Source organism: Caenorhabditis briggsae (assembly GCF_000004555.2).
Source record: "Caenorhabditis briggsae complete genome, chrV, whole genome shotgun sequence".
Classification (NCBI taxonomy): domain Eukaryota; kingdom Metazoa; phylum Nematoda; class Chromadorea; order Rhabditida; family Rhabditidae; genus Caenorhabditis; species Caenorhabditis briggsae.
This window is the reverse complement of record NC_013488.2, coordinates 5,530,198-5,551,873: the sequence shown is the minus strand read 5'-3', so window position 1 is coordinate 5,551,873 and position 21,676 is coordinate 5,530,198. Positions and strand designations below refer to the sequence as shown.

General features: G+C 36.6%; 7 protein-coding genes across 7 annotated transcripts in view; 1 reads left to right on the top strand and 6 right to left on the bottom strand.

The window, feature by feature from the left end:
* CBG21998 overlaps positions 1-1,244 on the bottom strand; it is a gene marked incomplete at both ends in the record, with an annotated part of 2,612 nt that extends 1,368 nt beyond the window's left edge. The window contains 3 exons of the mRNA XM_002649018.1: positions 721-991; positions 1,041-1,083; positions 1,148-1,244. Of these exons, the coding sequence (XP_002649064.1) occupies positions 721-991; positions 1,041-1,083; positions 1,148-1,244 (411 nt within the window). The remainder of the gene's footprint in view (positions 1-720; positions 992-1,040; positions 1,084-1,147) is intronic.
* CBG21996 overlaps positions 1-5,954 on the bottom strand; it is a gene marked incomplete at both ends in the record, with an annotated part of 18,153 nt that extends 12,199 nt beyond the window's left edge. Inside the window, 1 exon segment of the mRNA XM_002649016.1 lies at positions 5,761-5,954. Within this exon segment, the coding sequence (XP_002649062.1) occupies positions 5,761-5,954 (194 nt within the window).
* Positions 1,876-3,185, bottom strand: CBG21997 (the record flags this gene model as incomplete). Its single annotated transcript, XM_002649017.1, has 6 exons — positions 1,876-2,120; positions 2,173-2,285; positions 2,326-2,633; positions 2,681-2,856; positions 2,905-2,970; positions 3,014-3,185. The coding sequence occupies 6 exons, from the start codon at positions 3,183-3,185 to the stop codon at positions 1,876-1,878; spliced, it is 1,080 nt and encodes a 359-aa protein (XP_002649063.1).
* CBG21991 lies at positions 4,466-21,676 on the bottom strand (the record flags this gene model as incomplete). Its single annotated transcript, XM_002649012.1, has 5 exons — positions 4,466-4,588; positions 4,639-5,562; positions 20,989-21,091; positions 21,370-21,492; positions 21,540-21,676. Coding segments are annotated over 5 exons (1,410 nt in total), but the record flags the coding sequence as incomplete, so codon positions are not given.
* On the bottom strand, positions 6,958-8,539 carry CBG21995 (the record flags this gene model as incomplete). The annotated part of the gene is made up of 4 exons (XM_002649015.1): positions 6,958-7,012; positions 7,075-7,160; positions 7,912-8,098; positions 8,505-8,539. 4 exons carry the CDS (start codon positions 8,537-8,539, stop codon positions 6,958-6,960), a joined length of 363 nt encoding a protein of 120 aa, XP_002649061.1.
* CBG21994 lies at positions 9,308-10,675 on the top strand (the record flags this gene model as incomplete). The annotated part of the gene is made up of 6 exons (XM_045237059.1): positions 9,308-9,396; positions 9,442-9,805; positions 9,850-9,970; positions 10,016-10,117; positions 10,163-10,271; positions 10,318-10,675. 6 exons carry the CDS (start codon positions 9,308-9,310, stop codon positions 10,673-10,675), a joined length of 1,143 nt encoding a protein of 380 aa, XP_045097447.1.
* On the bottom strand, positions 11,755-16,649 carry CBG21992 (the record flags this gene model as incomplete). The annotated part of the gene is made up of 5 exons (XM_002649013.1): positions 11,755-12,109; positions 12,153-12,261; positions 12,306-12,407; positions 16,213-16,534; positions 16,581-16,649. Coding segments are annotated over 5 exons (957 nt in total), but the record flags the coding sequence as incomplete, so codon positions are not given.

Sequence of the window (21,676 nt, the reverse complement as noted above, 5' to 3'; positions counted from 1 at the left end):
GCTCTCGCAGGGCTCGGCCGGCCCGGGCGGGCCAGCTTTTTTTGCTTCTTTTGCTCTGTAACTCTGTTCATAGACAAGATACAGTATTCCAAATAATACCGTTTTGTAGTACTCGTGGAGCTCTACCATACCTGATTAAGTTGGTTCGAAAACATTAATTCTGAAAGAAGTTATGGCAGGGCCCGCGAAGGCCCGGCAAAGGCCAGGATTACAAGAATGGTTGCAATAACAAATAGCATTGTCGCATTTTAAATTTTGCTTAATTCGAAATCTTTTGAATCTGAGCGTCACTTTGAACTGTATTCTGGGCAAAGAAATCCCAGGTTTAGGAACTTTGGACGCGCTATTAAATTTCTAGAGACCCTTGCACTGGAATAAATCACGTTTCTCTCTTACAAAAAATTTAAATAGTCAGATTTTGGTAAATCCGGATGCATGTTTGTCGGTTTTTTCAAATAACCAATCAATTCATTTCGCATTCTTGGAAAGTATTTCCAACTCTGAAAAAGTGCAAAATTTAAAAATGTTCTCACAGCCAAAATCAAAATCACCTGAAAATGCGTTCCTTTGATATGTAAATATTGGTCTGTATTATTTTTCAACTTTTCAGGATCATCAAATATACAACAAACCATATGAAAATCTACAGGAACCACAGATGCGGGCACCTGAAAAGTTGGACTGGAAGGGTAAACAAATATCTGAGTTCTAAGAACTCACAGTTTCATTGATAATCAAAAAATGATCTACTAATCCTGGAATCAAAATATCCGTATCCTGTAACATCAGATCATGCCAGTTGTCTTGGATAAAAAATGTGGGAATACGTTCGAGTTTTCTAGACATTGCCAAAAGTGCCGATAATTCGAAAATATGATTTCCTAGACGAGAGGATGCTGCCAAGTTGCTAGACAAGTACCTATTATGGTCTTCATAGACTTTTCGCTCGGCGCTCATTATTCCAAGAGATCTCAATACTCGAAAAGTTATTCTGAAAGGTAGTCGATTAGTCATTGAAATTTGAATTGTTTCAAACTAACGCTTTGATATAATTTTCACTACTCGCAGTGAGGAGGATTAATACTGAAAATATATAAATAACATTTCTGGAGAAAAATAAACTAAATCAAGAAGTTTCTACACTTACTATAATAGGATAAAAGACACCATAAAAATATTTTCATCCTTTTCGTTTTGAAGTTTTGAGTAAATTTGAACAGTCTCTGTCTGACATTGATCGCCATTTTTTTAGAAATGTTTGGAAATTTTGGTTGAATGGAACAGAAGGGTTGAAAAGGAGAATAATAGCTTCAAAATACTACCAGCTTTCCCCCTAATCTCGATTCGATCTTTATCTAATTCAGTCTGTTGTTCCTTCTCGTTACAAAGTAACGAATTCAACTTGCGTTCCGAGAATGCGATGAATAATGTATCAGATTAAGTTTTCAAAGTATAGCAGGTTTCTTGCGATCCATTTTTTTTTGAAAAAGCGAAAACGCATGAAAACTATGGACTGTGTTTTTTCGGAGATGATATCAAATGCTTGGAGAGTTAAACCAACAAAACTTTTTCTTTGAAGAACAATAGAACAAAGCCACCATCGCCCAGATACTTCAAGCTTCCAGAAACAAAAAATTCAGAAATTTAGAACCGAATCCTTCATTTCCAAAAGCTAACCATTCGTTTGTTCATTTAATGTGTTGTCCTTCTCTTTCATCGGGTGCCGATTTATAGTCCTTTTATTTGTTTTTAGTTGTATGTTTTGTTGTATGTTTTGTGCTATTCCTGTTTTTTAAAATCACATTTTAAAACTTTGAAAAAGCAATAAATTGAACCCGTTCATTACTTGGAAATAAAAGAATGTGAAAAGCGTTATCATGATAGAAAAATTCCTCTGACAAATGAATCGAATTTGGAAATATCGAACAGTGAAGAAAGCTTTGTTTGATTGTAGAAACATTTCACAGCACATCGAATCGACCTCATCAAAAGGACAATCTCTCCAAAACGTTCCACTCCGATTCTCGGTGATTTTTTGACACAATGTGCCATCAAAACAGACATACACTTTGATACTACTTTTTGTGAACCTTCTAGTTGCACTTCTCCTGGATATGAAGCTGAAATTGAAGCTAAGAAATATATATCCTTTCTAGATTTTTTAAAACTAACGTGTCAGCAATAACAGTGTTTTTAATATGACACATTCGAATCTATCGATTTGAAGACTTGAAAATGGATCGCTAATTCGCTTCAATAATCCACTTACAAACTCAAAATGATTTCTGAATTAAAATTTAGAATTATTCTTTAATTCAGACAAACCTCGCATGCACTTTATTATTTTCCAATTGTGCATCTTTCGGTGAAATATTCAAAAAATAATCCGGATGTAAAAAACTGTCATTTTGAAGTAACCAGAATCTTTTGTCAGCCATCATAGCGGTTTTGGATGCTTGATCCACTAGTATATATGCAATACCGAATTCCGACAGTACCAATTTTTTCTCGTGGATTTTGAAGGTCCAAAACGATTCAAACTGATTTGCCCATTCCATTGCATTTTGTAAACCAATTTTCAGAACCAATTCTATATCGTAAGAACTCGCTCGACGGTATAATTTTTGTTTGATCTGAAATTTCAATAAAGCAATAATTGAAGAAATTGTTTGTTGCCTACCATGATCAATGTTTCCGAAACATTCAATTTCGGCTTACAATATCGTTTGTGAAGATTTCTTTGTTTCTTCTGTAGCACCAATAAAGAGGTTAGGTCTCTATCGGTCTTCAGAGAACATGAATCCATTTGTGTTTGTTTTGGTCTTCGAGGACCAAGTTTATCACGGAGTCTGATAGCTGAAAAAGGGAAAACAATAACAGGTTGCGTAGTTTTCGAAAAAATACCGTCAGGATTCATACCAGCAATTAAACATCTTTGGAGTCGACAACTTCGACAAATGAACTTAAGATCTATAAAATATTATAAGGCAAGATGAATTCAGAATAAACATACCCCGAATATTTTTATACAAACAGTCCTTTTCGCACTTTCCCAGTTTGTCATCTTGAACAGCCCTCCGAAAGAATACAATGCATCCCAAGCAGGTGATGGGACCATATCTTCGTCCATTCGGTAGTCCCCCACATACAGCACAAATATCTGGTGAAGAGGGAGACACAGACATCAGGCTGAAATTTACTATTAGGACAAAATAACGAAAAAAAAAATCTTAAATCGAGTGTGAACATTTTTCAGAAAAGTTATACACCACATAGTTGTTAGAAATTTAATGTCGTAAGCAAAATAACAATCGGATTACTAGTTGATCACATTTCCGATAATCTTTGTTTGACGGTCGTCTAGTTTTCCTATTTCGGCTGTTTCCCAGATAAAATCTTTTCTCCCAGGAACTCATTTCATTAGAAAGTAGAACATATCTACTGTTTGATTGAACGATTGAAGAATTAACGAATAAAAAAAGCTCTAACATTTCTCTGGACATTTTGCAACTGTTTGTTGTAAGCTTTTATACAGATTTGGTGAAAACACATCACAGGTTCATCATAAAAACACCAAAAATGGAACACAAAAAGAGCTGCTATTTTTTGATCTGTATGTTATAAAATTATTGTGCACAAAAAAATCAAAAGTCGCAAAATATTATGCAAAAAAAACACAAAAATTGTGTTCTATTCAAAGTTATCTACACCCAAATAGCAGCTTCAAAATGTTAAAGTCGAAAAATCAAACTAGAAATGCAGTTATTCGTTGATCCATTGAAAAGAGTTCTTTGCAAACCATATTAGCTTCAGGGAAGTGATTTTGTCAGTAAAGCAGATAACAAAATACTTTTTCGTTCAAAAGGCGGCGCAATTCGGTTTGTGACAGAATAACAAGTTCTGTGTTTTGTTGGTGATTAGTATTTGTTATCTTTTGGAACGTGTTCGATTGACAGACGAAACCGGAAAATTGCATTGGTTCATAAACTTTTAGATTTGTTTTATAGTTTTCTGCATAGTTGCAAAAAGTCGGGCCGGGCCGGGCCGGTAGACGGATTTTCTCGGCACAGCCCGCCTTTTTTTGAATAAAAAAAAAGAAAAAAAGGTTACATTTTAAACAATATTCACAAAGTAGAAAGTAGTCAGAAATAGGCCATCTTTGTATAAATTTTTGAAAAAATTTTGAAAATTTCGAAAATAAATTCAAAAAAAATCAGCGTCTGTACAGACCCCGGCCCGGTCCGCCAAAATTCGCGACGGGCCGGCTCGCGATTTTGCAACTATGGTTTTCTGATTGTGAGGAAAGGGAAACTTTGATGGATATTTTCTAGAAAATATTTTTATTGGATAAACAAACATCGAAAAAAATTTTAGTTTATATCAATTTTACAAAGAAATAAAGCAAGAAACAGACATTCGATTTCTACACTTTTTTCAATTAAACTATTTTCTTTCGTCACATTTGACAACCTTTTTGTTTTGTCCATCGAGTATTCACATGATAGTGGTAAGTGATTGGATTCATTGGTGGCCCAGATTTGAAATCCGCATCTGCATTTACACAGTTAATGTCGTGTCGTTGAGGCATCTGAAATAAAATTCCGAAAAATCAAGAACTCTATTTAAAATAATACCCACCTGGCATCCTTCTCCATTCGGACATGAATCCTTCTTTGGTCTCCTATAAAACTTTTCAAAGTAACAACGATAAATAATCGGGAAGTAGAATGTTTTCTTTGGAAGCCTTTTGGAAATTTCTGGAAGCTTAGTGGAATTGATAAATCGTTCCAAGTCTTCTTGAATTGGATCCAATATTGAAGTGTTGAACTTCATACTAATCATCTCATCAAAGTCACTCCTTCGATAAGAAACCGGATCGTGGCCATCGGGGTCCACTGGTTTTTGAAGATGTATAATGTAGTTTGTGCGACTGATATAGTTCTTTTTGACATTCCATGACTGATGAATCCACATTGAATTGAGTTTTGATGGATCCGTTATGATCTTCCCATAGTCTTCCTCATTCACAAACCAAACGTGTCCGAGTGTTTCTTTGATGTTGATATCTTCAACTGTTGGCTTGTTGTATGTCAAAAGTTCTCGTTTCGTGTACTGGAATGTTTGGGTACGTGGATGTCGTTTGTATAGAGATGTGATTTCGTCAAAATAGTTGTTGAATCCTCGTGGGATTAGAATGTCATCCAAGTCGAAAAACATAATGAAGGCTGCGGCTTCTTTGTATTGCAACAGACAGTCCGACTCTGCACCAGCTTGGTTTCTAAGCTCAGCGTGAAGATTTGGTTCTACAGCATCTTTAGAAGCATTGGCAAATTTCAAACGCATCCAGAAGTCTAGTGTTATATATCCGTGCTTCTCATATTCAACGGCCAGATCATAGAATGAATCGACGAGGCTGGTAACGTATAAATGAATGTGACCACCAAAGTATCGAGCAACATGAGCATGAACTACTAGGAGCTGCCATTGTTCTGCAGCGAATTGTGGGGACACACAGATAACAACTGGAGCAGGAGCAGATGTCCTAGCTACTTTAAATGGGATCTAAACTCTTTTTTGATTTCTTGAAGCGTTATGGAGTAAAAACCTACCTCCATTTTAGACTGTCCGTCCGATATTTCCAGTTTAGTCATATCCGGTAAAACATTCGCAGTAGCCACCATATTTATATAGGCGCAGCTAGAATACGATTCTCTGAAAAAATAATTGAATCAAATGTTATTCAAATTCGAAATGATTCACTCTAGTAACACTGGAGTGGTTGCCATTGATAGATTTGATTTGCTGGTAGCGATAAGTTGCATTTTGTATTGTGTCATATTCTTTTGTGTAAATCGATTCATCAGTAAAACCATACCGATTGCATTTTGACCTAACGACTTGGAAGTTGGGTAGTAATACGTGTTAATTATATAAGCATCTGTTCGAGTCTCAGCATACTCATCATCTTCTACCATACTCTCCAAACGAACCGAAGAAGGATTATGGAATAAACTTCTAGCCGGTTCAACAATCGGTACTCGTTTATGAGGTGTTAACAGCGAGTCGAGGAAAAATACTGTTGAAATTATAATAGTGACAGCCAGGAATAATTTAATGCTTAAATTAAGTACCTGCTTCGAAAAGCACACAGAAAAAAATTTCGATTTTTTGAGAGTTATCATTGAAAGGGAACAAAAAAGAGAGAACTGAAAAAGTATTAGTTTTATGGTGGAGACATATTCATTCGAATAGATAAAATCTGTTCATTTTCGGAATCTTATGGAACACCGCCTCCCGAATTACTAGTTCAGTTAGATTGGCTTCTTTATTTCCGGTATAGATTTGTTGAACGGGAGAAGAATCAAAAATCTTAGAACCGGAAACTTGAGAATATTCTGAGACATCAAACGGAGGGGTCGACAAATGAAATAGTTTAAATTAAAGAAGGCGAGACAGCAACAAGTTTTTGGGACAGTCTGGCGAATAAAATCGCGCCGAGCTTACGTATATGGCCGTCGGTCGCCAGCCAGCTTTGCGCTCGTGTAGCTCTGACCTGCACCTCATCAGTTCAACTCCTCATGGGGGTTCTCTAGACAAAATATCAAAATATCTAGAAAACTTTTTTTTATACCTTGCCTCCTTTAACCTCTAAATCATAAAAGATTCAATATTTCTAAAAATTTAGTCACCTAGTTGTCAAATTCTAACGGATAGTTTCAGGTTTTAATCTTATAGTCAGAAAACCATAATTTTCAAATCGATTGAATCTAATTTTTCTCATTTTTCAAGTTTGAGATGTTTAGAAAATAAAGTCTTTCAATAAGACAAATTGTATTTATACTATTTTTCATTTTCAATTTCCAGGAAAACTATTCATAAAATGAGCAATACAAATTTATTGGAAAAAAAATCACTTCAAAGTTTCAACAACAGTGATATTATCAGGTCCATTATATCTTAAAGGTATCCAGTTCGTTGGGTAGTAATCGTCTGCACTGAATGTTCCTGATGGCTGAAAAATTAAATTATTTAACTTTGAAAGAAAACATTATGAAATTCACTCACAATGCTCACATCATCCGTATATCTAATATCAGTATAATACACTTGATTGCCTTTCGACAAGTATCCCAACCACCATCCAAAAGTGGAGTGAGGAGCTAAAAATAGGTAATTTAATTTATGTACAAAAAAATACAAATGCACATGTAAACAGTACAACGTCGCAGTTATACTTGGAGTATATAATACTATCCGATGGGTTATCACGAGATATGAAAGATTCGGTTTTCAAGTCTTTCAATAATCCATTCGACATTGCGAACGACATATTCGATAAATTCTCCATGAATGCAAAATCATCCCCAAAGAATACCGTTCGCATTACCACCTGTTTTGTTCGCTTCTCTGTAAACTAACATTATTGAACTTTATGAAAAAAGTTTAACCGACCCGCTTTCTCTACAGATTGCATCGCGCTCAGAATAAATTTCTCATCAGGCACGTAAAATCCAGAGCCTACGAAATCGGTTCTCCTGATGTGCACGCAGGTTCTAAACGTTTAATCTTCTGTAATGTAGAAATAGTGGGAAAACTCACACTTTTGTAATGTCATTTGATTTTGGAAGATCCTCAAAATCATGAGTTGGAGGAGCCAGATAACTCATCAACTCGTTTCGCAATCGGGGGAAATATTTCCAGCTCTGGGCAAACAAAAAACTGAAACTAGAATTCTATCGGGACGGGATACCTGATAGTGTGTCCCTCTAATGTGTAGATATTCATCAGTGATATTCTTTAATCGATCCGGGTCATCCCAAAAACAGCATCTCATTTGAAAATCTGTAGGTGTGACTGTTGGAGGTACCTGGAAGTTTGATAGAGTCTACAGTATATTGTGCTTCAACCTACAGTCGAGTTGATAATCAGAAAATGATCAAGCAACCCTGGAATCACTAAATCCGTATCTTGCAGCATTTTTTCATGATAAGGTTCAACTGCAAAAACAGTTGGGGTCCTGTTCAGTTTTCTCGAAATAGCCAGAAGAGATGATAACTCAAATAGATGATTTCCAAGACGAGATGAAGACGCTAGATTGCTCGATAAATATTTATTAGGTTGAACGAATGGTTTTTCAAGTTCTGTAGATGCTGCGTAAAGCGCAAGTGATGCTCCCAGGCCGTGTGATGTGCTAAAAATCCGAAATGTGTTTATTTTTCAAGATAAACATAACTGACAAAGTAGGAAGGCGTCCGAATTTCCAAACTTCCGTGCTTAATACTGTAAAAGTTTGAATGAATTTCCGTCGATACAATACCAGTCAAAAAGATATCATACTTTGACTTTTTTCTGTTAGAAAAAGTGATAAACATGAAAAAGTTATAAAAATTTGGTATATCTTTGTACAATACAGCAATTCTCAACTCACATGAACAAAAAACTACAATTACTAGAAACCACTTGAGAAATGATAGTTTCGTGAAGTTTCTCTTAAAACATCCAACCGGTGCTTTTTCTTGCTCGGTCCATTCATCAGCATCTGTCGGAACAATTAATTTATGAGTCTCAGCTGTCATTATTAACATCATAAATGTATTAGAAGTACAGTAATAATACAACCGCCGAGTAGCGCAAAAGTGAACAGCGTCTTATCTGGTTTGCGATCTTTGTTTGGTTTCATGAACAATTCTTGGCGTCTTTCTTGAACACCGCCCAAGAGGGATTGAAGGTTGAGTAATTTCTGAAATCAGGATTTTCAAAGATTTTGCTAGAAAAGTATAGTCTATGGCAGTTGTGAGAAGAAGAAAATGAAGGACAACAACGAAAATTAGAACTTCGACTTTGTTTTTTTCCGCAGTATTCTTTTGTTTCTTTGTTGATCTAAAAGAGAATTTTCTGAATTGTTTTTTCTTCGTTTGAATAAAAAAATTTACTCAATTTTGTTCAAAAATAAATAAATAAACAAGCCGCAAAATTTTGGCCGGATAACAATCTTCATGATCGAAATCTCTACAAAATTACAAGACCTAGTTTTCTTGGAGTTTTCATCAAGATCAAGTAATAGGAACACAAGTTAGTTTGTTCCCTTTCCGGTCCAATGTAACTACCAGTTTGTTGGTTTGACTAGTGTAACAGTTTCCGGTTTATTTCATGAGGTTTCTTCCGCCAGCGTATAGATAACTCACTTCCCGAAACCACCATGGATTATTATCTCACACAAGATGCTTTATCCGATGAAATTCATGGATCGACTACAAAAAGACATTTCTTTTTCTCATAAGCAAACTTCACTTCACAAAAACTTAGAATGAGTTCTAGACCCTATCCTCCAGCGATTTGGGCCCGCTTTTTTCCAGTTATAATTGTATTCGGACTATTAGTGATTTTGGTATACTTGTGAGTCATAGAGTGTTCTAAAAAGTTTTCAGAGAGAAATTTCAGAAATCGAAGAAATGACAGTCTAGAAGACCACCCAAGTGTATTGCTCACCAAAGACAGCCAAGATGGTGAGAAAGCAACAACAGAACCAGGACACGATTTAAATCAATATACTGTTATGACCCATATCGGCTACATTTCTCTCCATGAGCTCAACGAAAAAGTGTTCAAAGCTTTTGGCTATAAAATATCCAAGCCATCACTTCCAGTGCCAACTCTTGAGATGATCAATGAGCCGTCTTGTGAAACAGTCTTCGCCGAATGGTTAGAAATTTCTCAGAAGCCGCAACCAGACGCTCCTCCAAAGCAGTTGCCAGGCAACCTGACCAATGAGTTTTTGATGCATGGATATACAGCGATAAGCAATGTAAGGCTCAGCTACAATTGCATTAATGAATCAAAGTGTTTTAGTGGTACTTCAACGATAAAAAAGGTGGAGATGCGCCTCGAAACTGGGACAAGATTTCAGAGTATATGAAGTTTTCCAAATCCGAACTTAGTGCACTAGCATATTCCTTCAACAAAGAATCTGGTAGATCGTAATGTTTCCGTTAAGCTACAACTTTATGTTCTTCAGAATCTGTGTATCATGCAATGAGCGGTTATCCACTAGATGGAATGGATGGATTCATCGTGGGAAGTATGCAACCGTGGGTGGAAGTAATGGCTTTGCAGCATGGTAGGAGTTCAGGTTGAAAAAGAAATCAAATATAGTATGTTTAAGGCGCTAAACATATTCTTACCGTAGAATATAACCCGCTCGAAATACCAGCTGAATTCAAAAACAGGCTATCATCTATTCTACCAGTTGATTTTGTTAAGAACTGGCAGGAGTAAGCGAATTCAAAATTTCAAAGTTTTCATCCTACTTGTGTTCAGTTACGCTGGAACATTCGACTTTGCTGCCTCCTTCTCATCAATTGAACATTCTGGACTAGGAAGATATGGCGATCCAGTTGACCCAATCGGTGATTTGAGGGAGATGCTCAAAATCAAGTGCATGCTCAAAAAGGGAGGACTCCTCTTCTTGGGATTACCGTATGGAACGGATGCGATGCAATTTAATGCTCACCGAATTTATGGATCCATTCGTATTGCTATGATGATCTACGGCTTTGATTGGCTTGCATCGTACTCTGGAGAAAGTGAGCAGCCGTTTGATTTAGACTCGCGTACTCTTCACGCCAAGCCGCCACCAAATTTGACACAATACACTCTTGTATTAAGGAAGTTATAATTGTTTTTATGTGAAAATAATTGTACTGTGAGATAAAATGCTGCAGTCATATCTCATTTTCTGATAAACAATAAAATGTTGAATGTAATTTCAGAGAGTTATTTTTTTTGGAGGAAACATCTTAATCTACCAGATTCTTTGTTAAAAAATAATTTCATTTCTGGAATTTACTGCAAAGTTATAAAGTTACAAAGAGAAAGAGAGTTTACTGTCTGAAGGAACACAATGATTCGGGCATTTCAAATTTGGCACACAATCCGGACCAAGTCTCGCATTGGAATCCGGAATCGCAAGCCGAGCACATAGTTCTTTTTTTTATACATGGGAAGAGCATCTCCGTTTTCTCTGAAAACAGTTGAGTTTGTGATTTTAAAACTTCTGCCACTCACGGAATCCCACATTGTACACCACAATCTTGCATTGTTTTTCTGGCTTTAGTCAAATTTAGAAGTTGAACCTGCTGCTGCCAAATTACCGCATCATCCAGTCCCTTAAAAATACCATTAAACTGAAATTCCACATCATTTGAACCTTACTATGCCTTCAATGCCGTTTTCAGGGAACAGTCAATTTAGAGAAAGTGTTTTCTCCGTATTCAGCAACTTGGTAGCCATCGCATGTCTCCGCCATCTCTTGAGTAGAGGCTTCAAGAGTCGAATCCCATTTCTGAGTTAACAAATGTTTTTACCTTACCGTGATAGAAATTCTCCAAGCGACTTGAATTTTCCTCTGGCAATGGAAGTCTGAACGTGTTGTGAACTTCAAGAATGTTGTTCTGACCATTCTTTGGGAACTGAGCAGTAGCCCATCCGAGGACAATGAGAATACAAAAAATGAAGTTCATTCATGATGAAATTTCGGGTGGATTTCTTGTTCTCTCGTGATTCATTTTATACGGACCATCTTGGGTTCTTATCAGTAAAACCATAAAAAATAGGTTTTACACACAAACACTGTAAGCTTCAAAGTTGAATGCTGTTCTTTTCGCGTTTTGCAGCCTAACAGTTGTTGAAAACGTGGAAAAAATATTACTGTGACAACAGATTTATTAAATCACAAGAAACAATTCAAGAACAATATTACATTTTTCTCAGGACCAGAGTATAATGTTGGGATATGAACAATGGTTTGTGTAGAACTTCTGATGAAAGTGTGATAGGATCTCTGGATTCGTGACTATACGTCGCCACCCACTCATATCCAACAAACATCATTGCCAATCGGATAGCTCCATAGATTCGCTGAACATTGAATTGCAAAGCATCAGTTCCAATTGGCACGGCCAGGTACAGTATACCTCCTTGTTTTAGAAGACATTGAATCTTGCGCATCTCTCTTAAATCACCAATAGCATCTAGCGGATCTCCGAACCTTCCAAGTCCGAAGTGATGGATGATAGAGAACGAAGCAGCAAAGTCGAATGAGCCGGCGTATCTGAATAAAAAACTTGAAGTATTGAAAATGTTTTGCATCTCACTTTTTCCAACTCGTTGCCAAATCCATAGGTCGAATGTCAGTCAATATGTCTCGAAATTGATCCGGAATGTCTAGTTTGTAGTGTTCCACTGTTAAAATTTTCGAGGCCCCTGAAATTGAACTGTTAGAAAAATTGAGAGACAAAATTCTTAACCATTTTGAAATGCCATAACCTCCAGCCATGGTTGCATACTACCAACTACAATTCCAGTCTTTCCGTCCAACCGGTATCCATTCATTGCATGGTACATAGACTCTAAACATTTTTCGGTTTTTAAGAATTCAAAAAATTACAATACGCGTTTCAACTTGATACTCCAATTGGCCAAGCTCAACTTTCGAAAACGACATTATCTCCCCCAGTCGATGCCAGTTAGTTGGCTTTTTTTCGTTACGAGTGTTGTTGTTCATGTATCCCTAAAAGGAAAAATTTTCGTGCACACTCAAAAGTTCGACCGTTCAGACATACATAACTCAATGCAGCGAAATTGTTCATAATGTAGTCGTCTGCGTGAATAATTGGGACCTGAATTGGTGGAACATCTGGTTGCTTCATATTAGCGATTTTGATCCATTCGGAAAATGTTTCGTCACAGGTAGGCTCTTTTATCATCCGAATTGTTGGAACTGGTAAAGTGGGCTTTATTATTTCATAACCGAATGGTTGGAACACCTAGAAATTGTTCGAATACGTTTTTTTTGTGTGAATGTTATACCAACCTCTTCATTTAATTCTTTCAGTGATATGTGCCCTTTATAAGTAACGGCATTGATACTTTCGAGATCAAACAATTCTTCAGATGAGTTTTTAGATGTCGGCCCGGTTTTTGTTTCATTTTGTGCCTGCTTCGGACTTGCAGGTTGTGAGAAATTCGTTATGGTATTATTTTGTTTTCTGAAATACTGAGATTTGATAAAGTCCAAAATTTTAGCAAAATTCGAACTCACACAAAAACAAAAAAAGTGAGCAGTGTAAGAATGAAAAGAGCTAGATAACAACAGGTGGACGATGATGGCAGAAATGCTCTATTGCTCATTTTTCTGAAGACTCTATGATATTGGACGAAGTGAACCAAGTTGGAAGAATACATATGAAACGGAAGAACAATAAACGAGAAACAGGGGAATCGGAAACTATCGGTTTCAAAAATCTTGAACATGTCTTTGGTAGTTAGTTGCGGATGCACAGATAATGATCAACATGGTTGAACCAGTATTCAGTTTGTTGGTTTCTCATAAATTTGTTTTTGTCGTCGTGACACTCAAAACACTGTTTTTTTGAATGCCCCACTTTTGGAGAAGTCAGCAAAAAGCTTTGCTTCGATTTAGATGAAGATACAGTTTGGAAAGTTTTACATTTCAACTTTTTGATCAAATCTAAGCATGGTATTGTCGGGAAAAGAGAAAACTGGATCACGAAAACAGGCTTGTTGATCGGATACTTTGGTAGAAAACTTAATGCAGCGGAAGTAACAACAAGAATTTTATATCTTTGATGAAGGGGGAGATATGAGACTTTCCAAAGTTACAGTATGCATTCTGACGTGACGGTGTGCAGTGATCGGTGTTTACACAGCGCGAGACTATTGTGGCGTTTTAATATACGCCATGCGGTTTTCGTAGCCCAGCTGGTAAAGGCTCTTGCAAGGGTGGGCGCACTTGGGTTCAAGCCAATGGGTCAAAAAACGCGCCCCAAATAACTTTTAGGTCAGAAGAAATTTAATAATTTCAAAGTTGACGTGGATGTGACCTAATTAGTTTATAACAACGAGTTGCAACGCGTGATTTTTTCGTCCAACGTTTAAAAGTTTGATCCTCAGTCAAATAATTCAGCGAATTTTTTCTAAAATCTCACGTTTACTGGAGCGCGATTTCTGACCCATTTGCTTGAACCCAAGTGTGGGCGTACAGGTTCAACTCCCTGAGGGGCCGAATATGAACCGAATTTAGAGAAAGAGATTTTTTCATGTCCCTTTACCTTTTAATATGAAATTCAATTCTGGGAAGGTTGGAATTTTGGAATATTTCGAGGTTTCAAAATTGGTAACTCGAACTCCACTGTCCCCACTGTTCAAATGTGCTCAATGTTAAAACCAACGAACACTTAAAATGGTCGAAAAAGTGAATTAACATTAACCGTAACCTTTTCCATTTATCAGCTTCCGGATTTTATTTCGGATTTTCAAATTCCGTTCCTCACACCTACAGTACTTTAGCAAAATAGGCAAAAATGTATTTTTTCAGTTGATTTTCGGATCACAGAATTTTTTGAAAATTCCTAGTTTTTCAGTTTTTTTTACCGATTTTTGAAAGATTTCGTTTCTGTGCTAAAAACGTTGATAAAAGCAGTTGTCTTTCAGAAATCGGCATAGATGAAAAACTAGAAATTTTCGGAAGTTTTTTTGAATACGAAGTTTTCATCTAGGTCCGTTTTACACCTCTCAAAAAAATTTGATTGAAATCCTGATAGACGAGCTGGAAAATGAGTTTTTGTATATCTTATTGACCGGTGCTTTGTGTGAATCTTTGGACTGGAAAAATTTTAGAATTTTATCACATAAATAAATTTAAAGCATGAATGAGACTGTAGTTGAATAAACTACTCGAAATAAATAAAAAAGGCATGAAACGAGAATTAAATTTTCCTCAATGCCAATGTGTATCGTGTGACTTCATACACTTTTTTCGAATTGAGAAGCGCCCAATTCAAATCGATAGGCTGTTCACTATCACCAGAATATGTGGCAATCCAATCGAACCCATAGAGCAGCATAGCCAACCGCATTGAGCCGTATATTCGTTGTGCGTTAAACTGTAGAGCATCCATTCCAATCGGAAGTCCCAGAAAGAAAATTCCTAAATTTAGTAGAATAAAATGCTATTTTTTAAAAACAAATCCTACCTCCTTTTTTCAAAGTACAACGAATCTTGAGCATTTCTCTCAAGTCACCAATAGGATCAATCGGATCTCCATACCGTCCAAGGCCAAAGTGTTCAATTGTTGAGAATGAAGCAGCAAAGTCATATTTTCCGGCGTACCTTAATGTTTATGTGGAAGTTAAGACTAAGGAACGTTTCATACATTTTCCACTGTTCAGCAAATTTTACGGGATCCACAGAAGAGAGGCGACCCTTGAACTCTCGTTGAATCTTTATCGGATTAGATTCGATTGTCAAAATCTCTTTGGCACCTGGAAACAATGTTTGGCTGGAGCAAATACTTCGGAAAACTGTTACACAGATTTTGGTCACATTCTCCGTACTCCAACATTGCTGGGAAAAATCGAAAAAAAATTTCCGCTATTATTGTTTTCCGAAAAAAATAGAGTTGAGACGCAGACAGTTTGTTAAAAAATCTCTCTGCTTCTCCACCGAATATGTGTTATTTTAGCTTCGAGACCGTATACAGACTGCAAAAAGTACTCTCTAGCTCTAATTTTTTCCGACAACAACAATATTATTTTTTCTATTTTTTCTCAGCGCGAATTATTTCCTGCCATTCAGATCATTATTTCATAGACACCCCGTTGTTGAATATACAGTAGCCGTCAATAAATTATACAAAAATGTATTTTTTCATTTAATTGTCAGCCATTTCAAGAGTCTGAAGCTCGGCTGTCAAGTTTCCGATCACTTTGAAAATTTCGAAGGATGTAAAACATGCAGACCTAGGTTGTAATTTTTGTATTCACATCATTTTTCGAAAATTCCTAGTTTTTTGGCGGTTCCTGTTTAACATTTTTGTATTTTTTATTGGTACTGTAGGTCATTTTTAAAAATCCGCAAAGCCTGAGAAATGAGCTAGAGTCAGTGGACTCAGAATAGAAAGGTAAATAAAAAAGGGTACGTAGAAAGTTCACTGAACCGAGCCAGTGAGATTTCATAAAGCCAAGAAAAACAAAGAAAAAACAATCAAACCATGCTTCAAAGCCATCACTTCTACCCAAGGTCGCGTACTGCCGACGACGAACCCGTGTTTTCCTTTGAGTTCATATTCAGCCATAGCATGATACATTGATTCTAAAATGCCTTAATTAAGGAATACTATACCGTCAGCTTACCTGACTCCTTTTTATACGCCAATTCTCCCAATTCCTGCTTAGTATAAGTCATGTATTCGGTAATTCTACTCCAATTTCTTGGTGCGTCCCTCTTAATCGGTTGGTCATTAAAGTACCACTCATCAAACGCTGCGTATCCATTTAGTAAAAATAGATCTGTATAGACTTTCTGGAATATTTTAGGAGGTACTACTGGATGTGAAGCTGATGTCTTAATTAAGTATTCAGCGAACACGTCAGCACATGATGGTTCTTTAGTCATTCGGAGGGTTGGTACCGGAATTGATGCTTCGATGATTTCGTAACTAAACTTTTTAAAGACCTGTAAAACGTATTCGGAGAAAAAAGATGTAGCTAATTGAGCTTACTTCCTCGTTAACCTTATTGAGCGGAACATAACCTCTGTGAGTACGCACATTAGTCTCATTTAGATCTACTCTCGCCAAATACGCATTGACTTTTCTCAGACTCTTGGTATTCAGAATGGGGTGAGGAATCGCTTGATTTCCTCCGGACAACCTGAAAACTTTTAATTGGTACAAATTCAACTCGCAACCCAACACTGTCAAAATGCCAATGAATGATACGGCAGCCAGTAGGAATAGGCAACGGTTGAAACACGTGGAATCCGGATAAAGTCTGTTTAAAATTTGAGAAGGCATTTTTTTAGCCAACCGCATAGTTGAATGTTGGGTTTACAGAAGCTGTTAGTCTGAAACTGGCAAAGTGGTCACTGAATTGATTTGTATCTTCTTTTTAAATATGAATTTCGTATCTTAATTCATAATCTGCATAGAAATTAGATGGCGATCTTTGCAAAGTTTTTTGATGTCAACGTGGTTCAAAATGACATTCAGTACCAGTTCTAGCTGAACAAAACACAGAAAAAAAACCAAAAAGGAGAAAATTTATTGATGACATCCCATATCGTCTGACCAAAATGAGTTATGAGCATAATGGAATGTGAACGGTTCTATATGAGGTCCAGATTTGTATTCAGCATCAGAATGAACACACTTGAAGTCTTCTCGTTGTGGTATGGCACATTTTTCAAAATTCATACAGTTCTTTCCTTTACGGTTGCCTTCTTGAGTGGCAAATAGACATTCGGACAGGATTGGTGTGTAAAAATCAAAACGAGGCAACCTAGCAGAAAGATCATCGATGCTCGAAAAGTTTTTCATTCTCCAAATGCTCTCTTCTATAGCTAAAAGGTCTTTCGGTCGGATTTTACTTGAAAATGAGTAATCATTTTGTGTAGTGTCGTTAGTTTGATCTGGTGCAGACTGGACGCGAACAATCATGTTATTGGTCACAGTGTATCTGAAAAATGAATTGCGATTTTCGGCATTTTCAAAACAGTTGGGCTATTAGACAGCTAACCACTCCTATTTCATTTATCTTCAGCTCAATTTTCTCGGTACCCATGAGAAATATCGAGAATTGATAAACTGGTATAATGATCAGATTACCACCACCAACATTTCCTTGTAAAAGGTTTGTAAAATGTTGACATCTTTTACAGAAATTGTGAGTCCGTATTTTCTCTAATAGAAGTCCGCCTCTAAAACAACCCAACCCTTTCTGTGCAGTTTTATTGCAGACCTAATAATTTTTTTTTTGAATTTTCTCGTAATTTCAGTTTCTTCTTGTCGTTTTTAATATATTCCTGCTAAGTTAAGATCCGAAAAGCCTTTAATCGAAGGTTTTTTCTAATAGCAGTGCAACCTGAGAAGGAGCTTGAAAAATAGATGCTTCTATTAGAGAAAGGTTGAGTTCAAAAGGTAAATATATTGATGGTTCTATACCTGTTGCGGTCATTTGTATTCATGTTTCCATAAATGCTTGTCAAGTTATATCGATCTGCTCGGACAACAACTTTCCCAATTTTCAAAGAGGTGGTCATGGTTTTCAAGCTGGCCACAATATCATAAAAACTGAACTCCTCGAGAGATTCCGCTGAATGGAAAATGTTTTTGCTGATATGTATCCTTTAAAAATACCCTTGACTAATAAATGATCTCTAGTTGTATACAGTATCGACGACGCTGATAATTGATACTCAAACTCGGCGTTGAACTCCCTCAAGTATGTAGTCCGCATGACAGGGAATATGAAATCTTCTAGATCCAGAAACGCAACGTATTTAGCAGCTTCCTGAAATACTCTTTTTTTTAATCCAAAAAAACTTCAGATTCACCTTATACTGTAATAGGCAATCTGCATAAGCACCTGCTCGATTTGCAAGTTCCATATTTGCATTCGGTTCGAAATATGGGGATGTCGTCTCAGAAAACTTGATTCTCAACCAGTTTTCTATAGTGATATATCCTTGTTTCTCATATTCTCGCAGAAGACCAAAATAACTTTCGAGGCTAGAAGTGAGATATAGGTGAATATGTGCTCCGAACCTTTAAAAAATGATTTTCCAAAAATTTGAAATATAACTTCATGGTACCTTTGAGACATATGCGCCTGTATCATGAACAACTGCCACTGTTCGGCCAAAGACTGTGGGGAAAGACAGAATATAACCGGTTTAGGAGCATTATAGCGTGCAATTTTGAATTGTATCTGAAATTATTTACACGGGAGGCTTTTCATATCCTACCCGGGGATTCAGCTGAAACCTATGCTAAATATTAGTACACATGCTAACTAGATCAACCACGAGTTTATAGCTGCCGGTTTGAAGATCTGTTCAAATGGGGAGACATTTTTGGTTCAAACTGTTTTTTCTTATTCAAAAGGTGATAAACTGACAAGCATTACTGTTCTTTGCATCTACCAGAATGTTTGCCGCGCCTCCGGGGCTTCAAACAGTTGGCTGGTGCGCCTTTGGCGCGATTCAATCTATATCTTTTACTGTTCGTCGCTTCGCTCCTCTGTGTCACTCAAAGGGTTATGTAATTTTATTTCAACAGCGAATTCCAACAATGCCAATTTTTCACAAAAAGTACTCGGGAGACCATGTCTATTAGATTTCACAGGGCGAGCAACGTACATATACTTGTTCAAATATAGGTCGAGCGCTTCAGTTACAAGACTTATTATGTTGATGCAGAAGTTTCTTTCGATTTTGGTCAAATATTTGATCAAACGTTTCTCGAAGTGAAGGGGGTTAGATCAATGAAAATTATTTCCATGAGCATTAACAGTTGTCTGTCAACAATCCGGTAGTTTCTTGAATCCATCGGTCCCGAACGAGGATGGCTGTGATTGAAGAAGTTGGTCGACTCCTTTTTGGTTTCATATTTTCACTTAAGGTCTTTTCTATCAAGATACCGTACAAGCGGCACAAACGACAATTTTTCCAAGAAGGCAAGGTCTGGGAAATACGGCGGGTGCAAAGGAATAGTCCAGTCAAACGACATAATTTTTTGTTGATCACTCAAGTCACGGGCGATCTCACACTGTCGTGCTGGGAGAACCCTTGCCATTTTCTCCTTGTTGCGATTCGACTCCCAGCTTCAGTTTCTTTAATTATAAACTATATATTGTGGCAGTTAAATTGTTACATTCATCGAAGAGTTCCCAGTCTCCACTCCTTTGACAAAACACATAGCATCCCCATTTTTAAAGGAAAATTAGGTTTCCGGACGTCCAGAGCTAGCTCTTCTTTGTCAATCAACTGACCTTTCCGCACAGTGGTAGAGCAACTTACCCACTTTTCATCTACAATAATTAGAGCATTCACCAAACTCAACGTCCGAAAAATGCTTTTGACATTTTACGAGTGGTGTGAAACGGACCGGCTTCAACAGTAGTCTTCAATAGGTCCAACTCCAACGTCCGAGCTTCGTATTTGATCCAAAAATTTTTGGATTCAAATCGATCGGTCCAGTGTTCGATGGTAATAACAACAGGAGATATTCCTTCATCTATTTCTTTCATTTTCTGATAAATATCAGTTTTTCAAACCAGGAAGAAAACAAAATAAAATGACATTTCAGAAATGTAGACAGTGTAGGCCGAAAGAAAGCGGCATTGTTGCGAACTACATGAAGTAGGAATAAAACAAAAAATTTAAAGCAAGTTCGTGAGATACTCTATCCAACAAAAAACAGCAGTCGAGAAAAACCATCGTACTGAGCAGATATCAATTCTCAAAGTTAAGCATTCAACATCGGAAGAAACTTTGGCATCAACCTAATATTTCAATTTTTTTCCAAAAATTGTTGAATTATACATGACATTTTTCGAGTATTCAAATATTTTCCTTACGAATTTCTTGATTTAGTTCTGTTGCCTTTTTACATTTCAACCTGTTTTAAAAATTGTTTGTAAGTTTTTTTTCGAAAAATTTCATGTACACGAATTTTAAATTTTTTTAAGTGGAAATAATTCTCATAACTCGAAGGCTGGACCTATATTTGAAAACGGATATCTATGTACGTTACTTGCCCTAAGAAATCTGACAGACATAGTTCTCCGAGTACATTTTCTCAAAAATTGGCATTTTTTGAAATCGCTGGAACTCGAAATACTCATATTTTCTTTTGGCCTGATTTTCCGATTTTCCTTTTAGAGTTGGAGCATAATTGCAAAGAACAATAATGCTTGTCAGTTTATCAACTTTTGAATAAAATACAGTTTGAACGAAAAATCATAAAATGTCTCGTCATTTGAACAGATCTTCAAACTGGCAGCTATAATGTTATGGTTGATCTAGTTAGCCTGTGTACTAATATTTAGCATAGGTTTCATTCGAATCCCCAGGTAACATATGAAAAGCTTACCTTGTTAGATCTATCGGAAATTTACAAAAAAAGTCACCTCAATTTTATGGTCGTTTGACTCAATCTCCAGCTTTGTCAAATTTTCCACAGTGTTAGCAGTTGCCACTGTTGTAGCATAGCGGCAAGCTTCAGATGATTCCCTAAAGTTGGGAAATATTTTTTTTTAATTTCGAACATATCATTTTCTGAAGAATATTCCAACTTATAATGGGTAGATTTATTTTGAAGGAAATGCACTTCTATTCCTTAAAAAAATTGCATAAAAAAGAGTTACAACAAAATTTCTGTGAAATTGTGGAAATTCCTGAAAATTTTTCACTGAATATTATTGTTTGCAAACATCACATTCTGAAAAGGGGTCTCTTCTGATATTATGTAATAGTTTTCCAAGACTGGGATAATGCAGAAAACAACTTACACCTGGGTTCGAGCGACGAACTGTGTTTCTTCAGTGTCATTTGTTCCTATCATGATAACATGATCGAGATTGTGGCTCACTGAATCAAACACAACATTCAATGCTATTGCATTATTGCCTAACCTGAAAATTGCCTTTATTTGGAGAGAACTGAACAACCATAAACTCACAATGATGATTTCGGGTAATAATATGCGCTAACAACAAACGCGTGAGAAACCGAAAGTTTTCTTATCATCCGTCCGGAAGCATCATTCAGCACTCCCGGCCGACCTCTATGTCTAGGTTTAAGAACGATTGGTAGTAC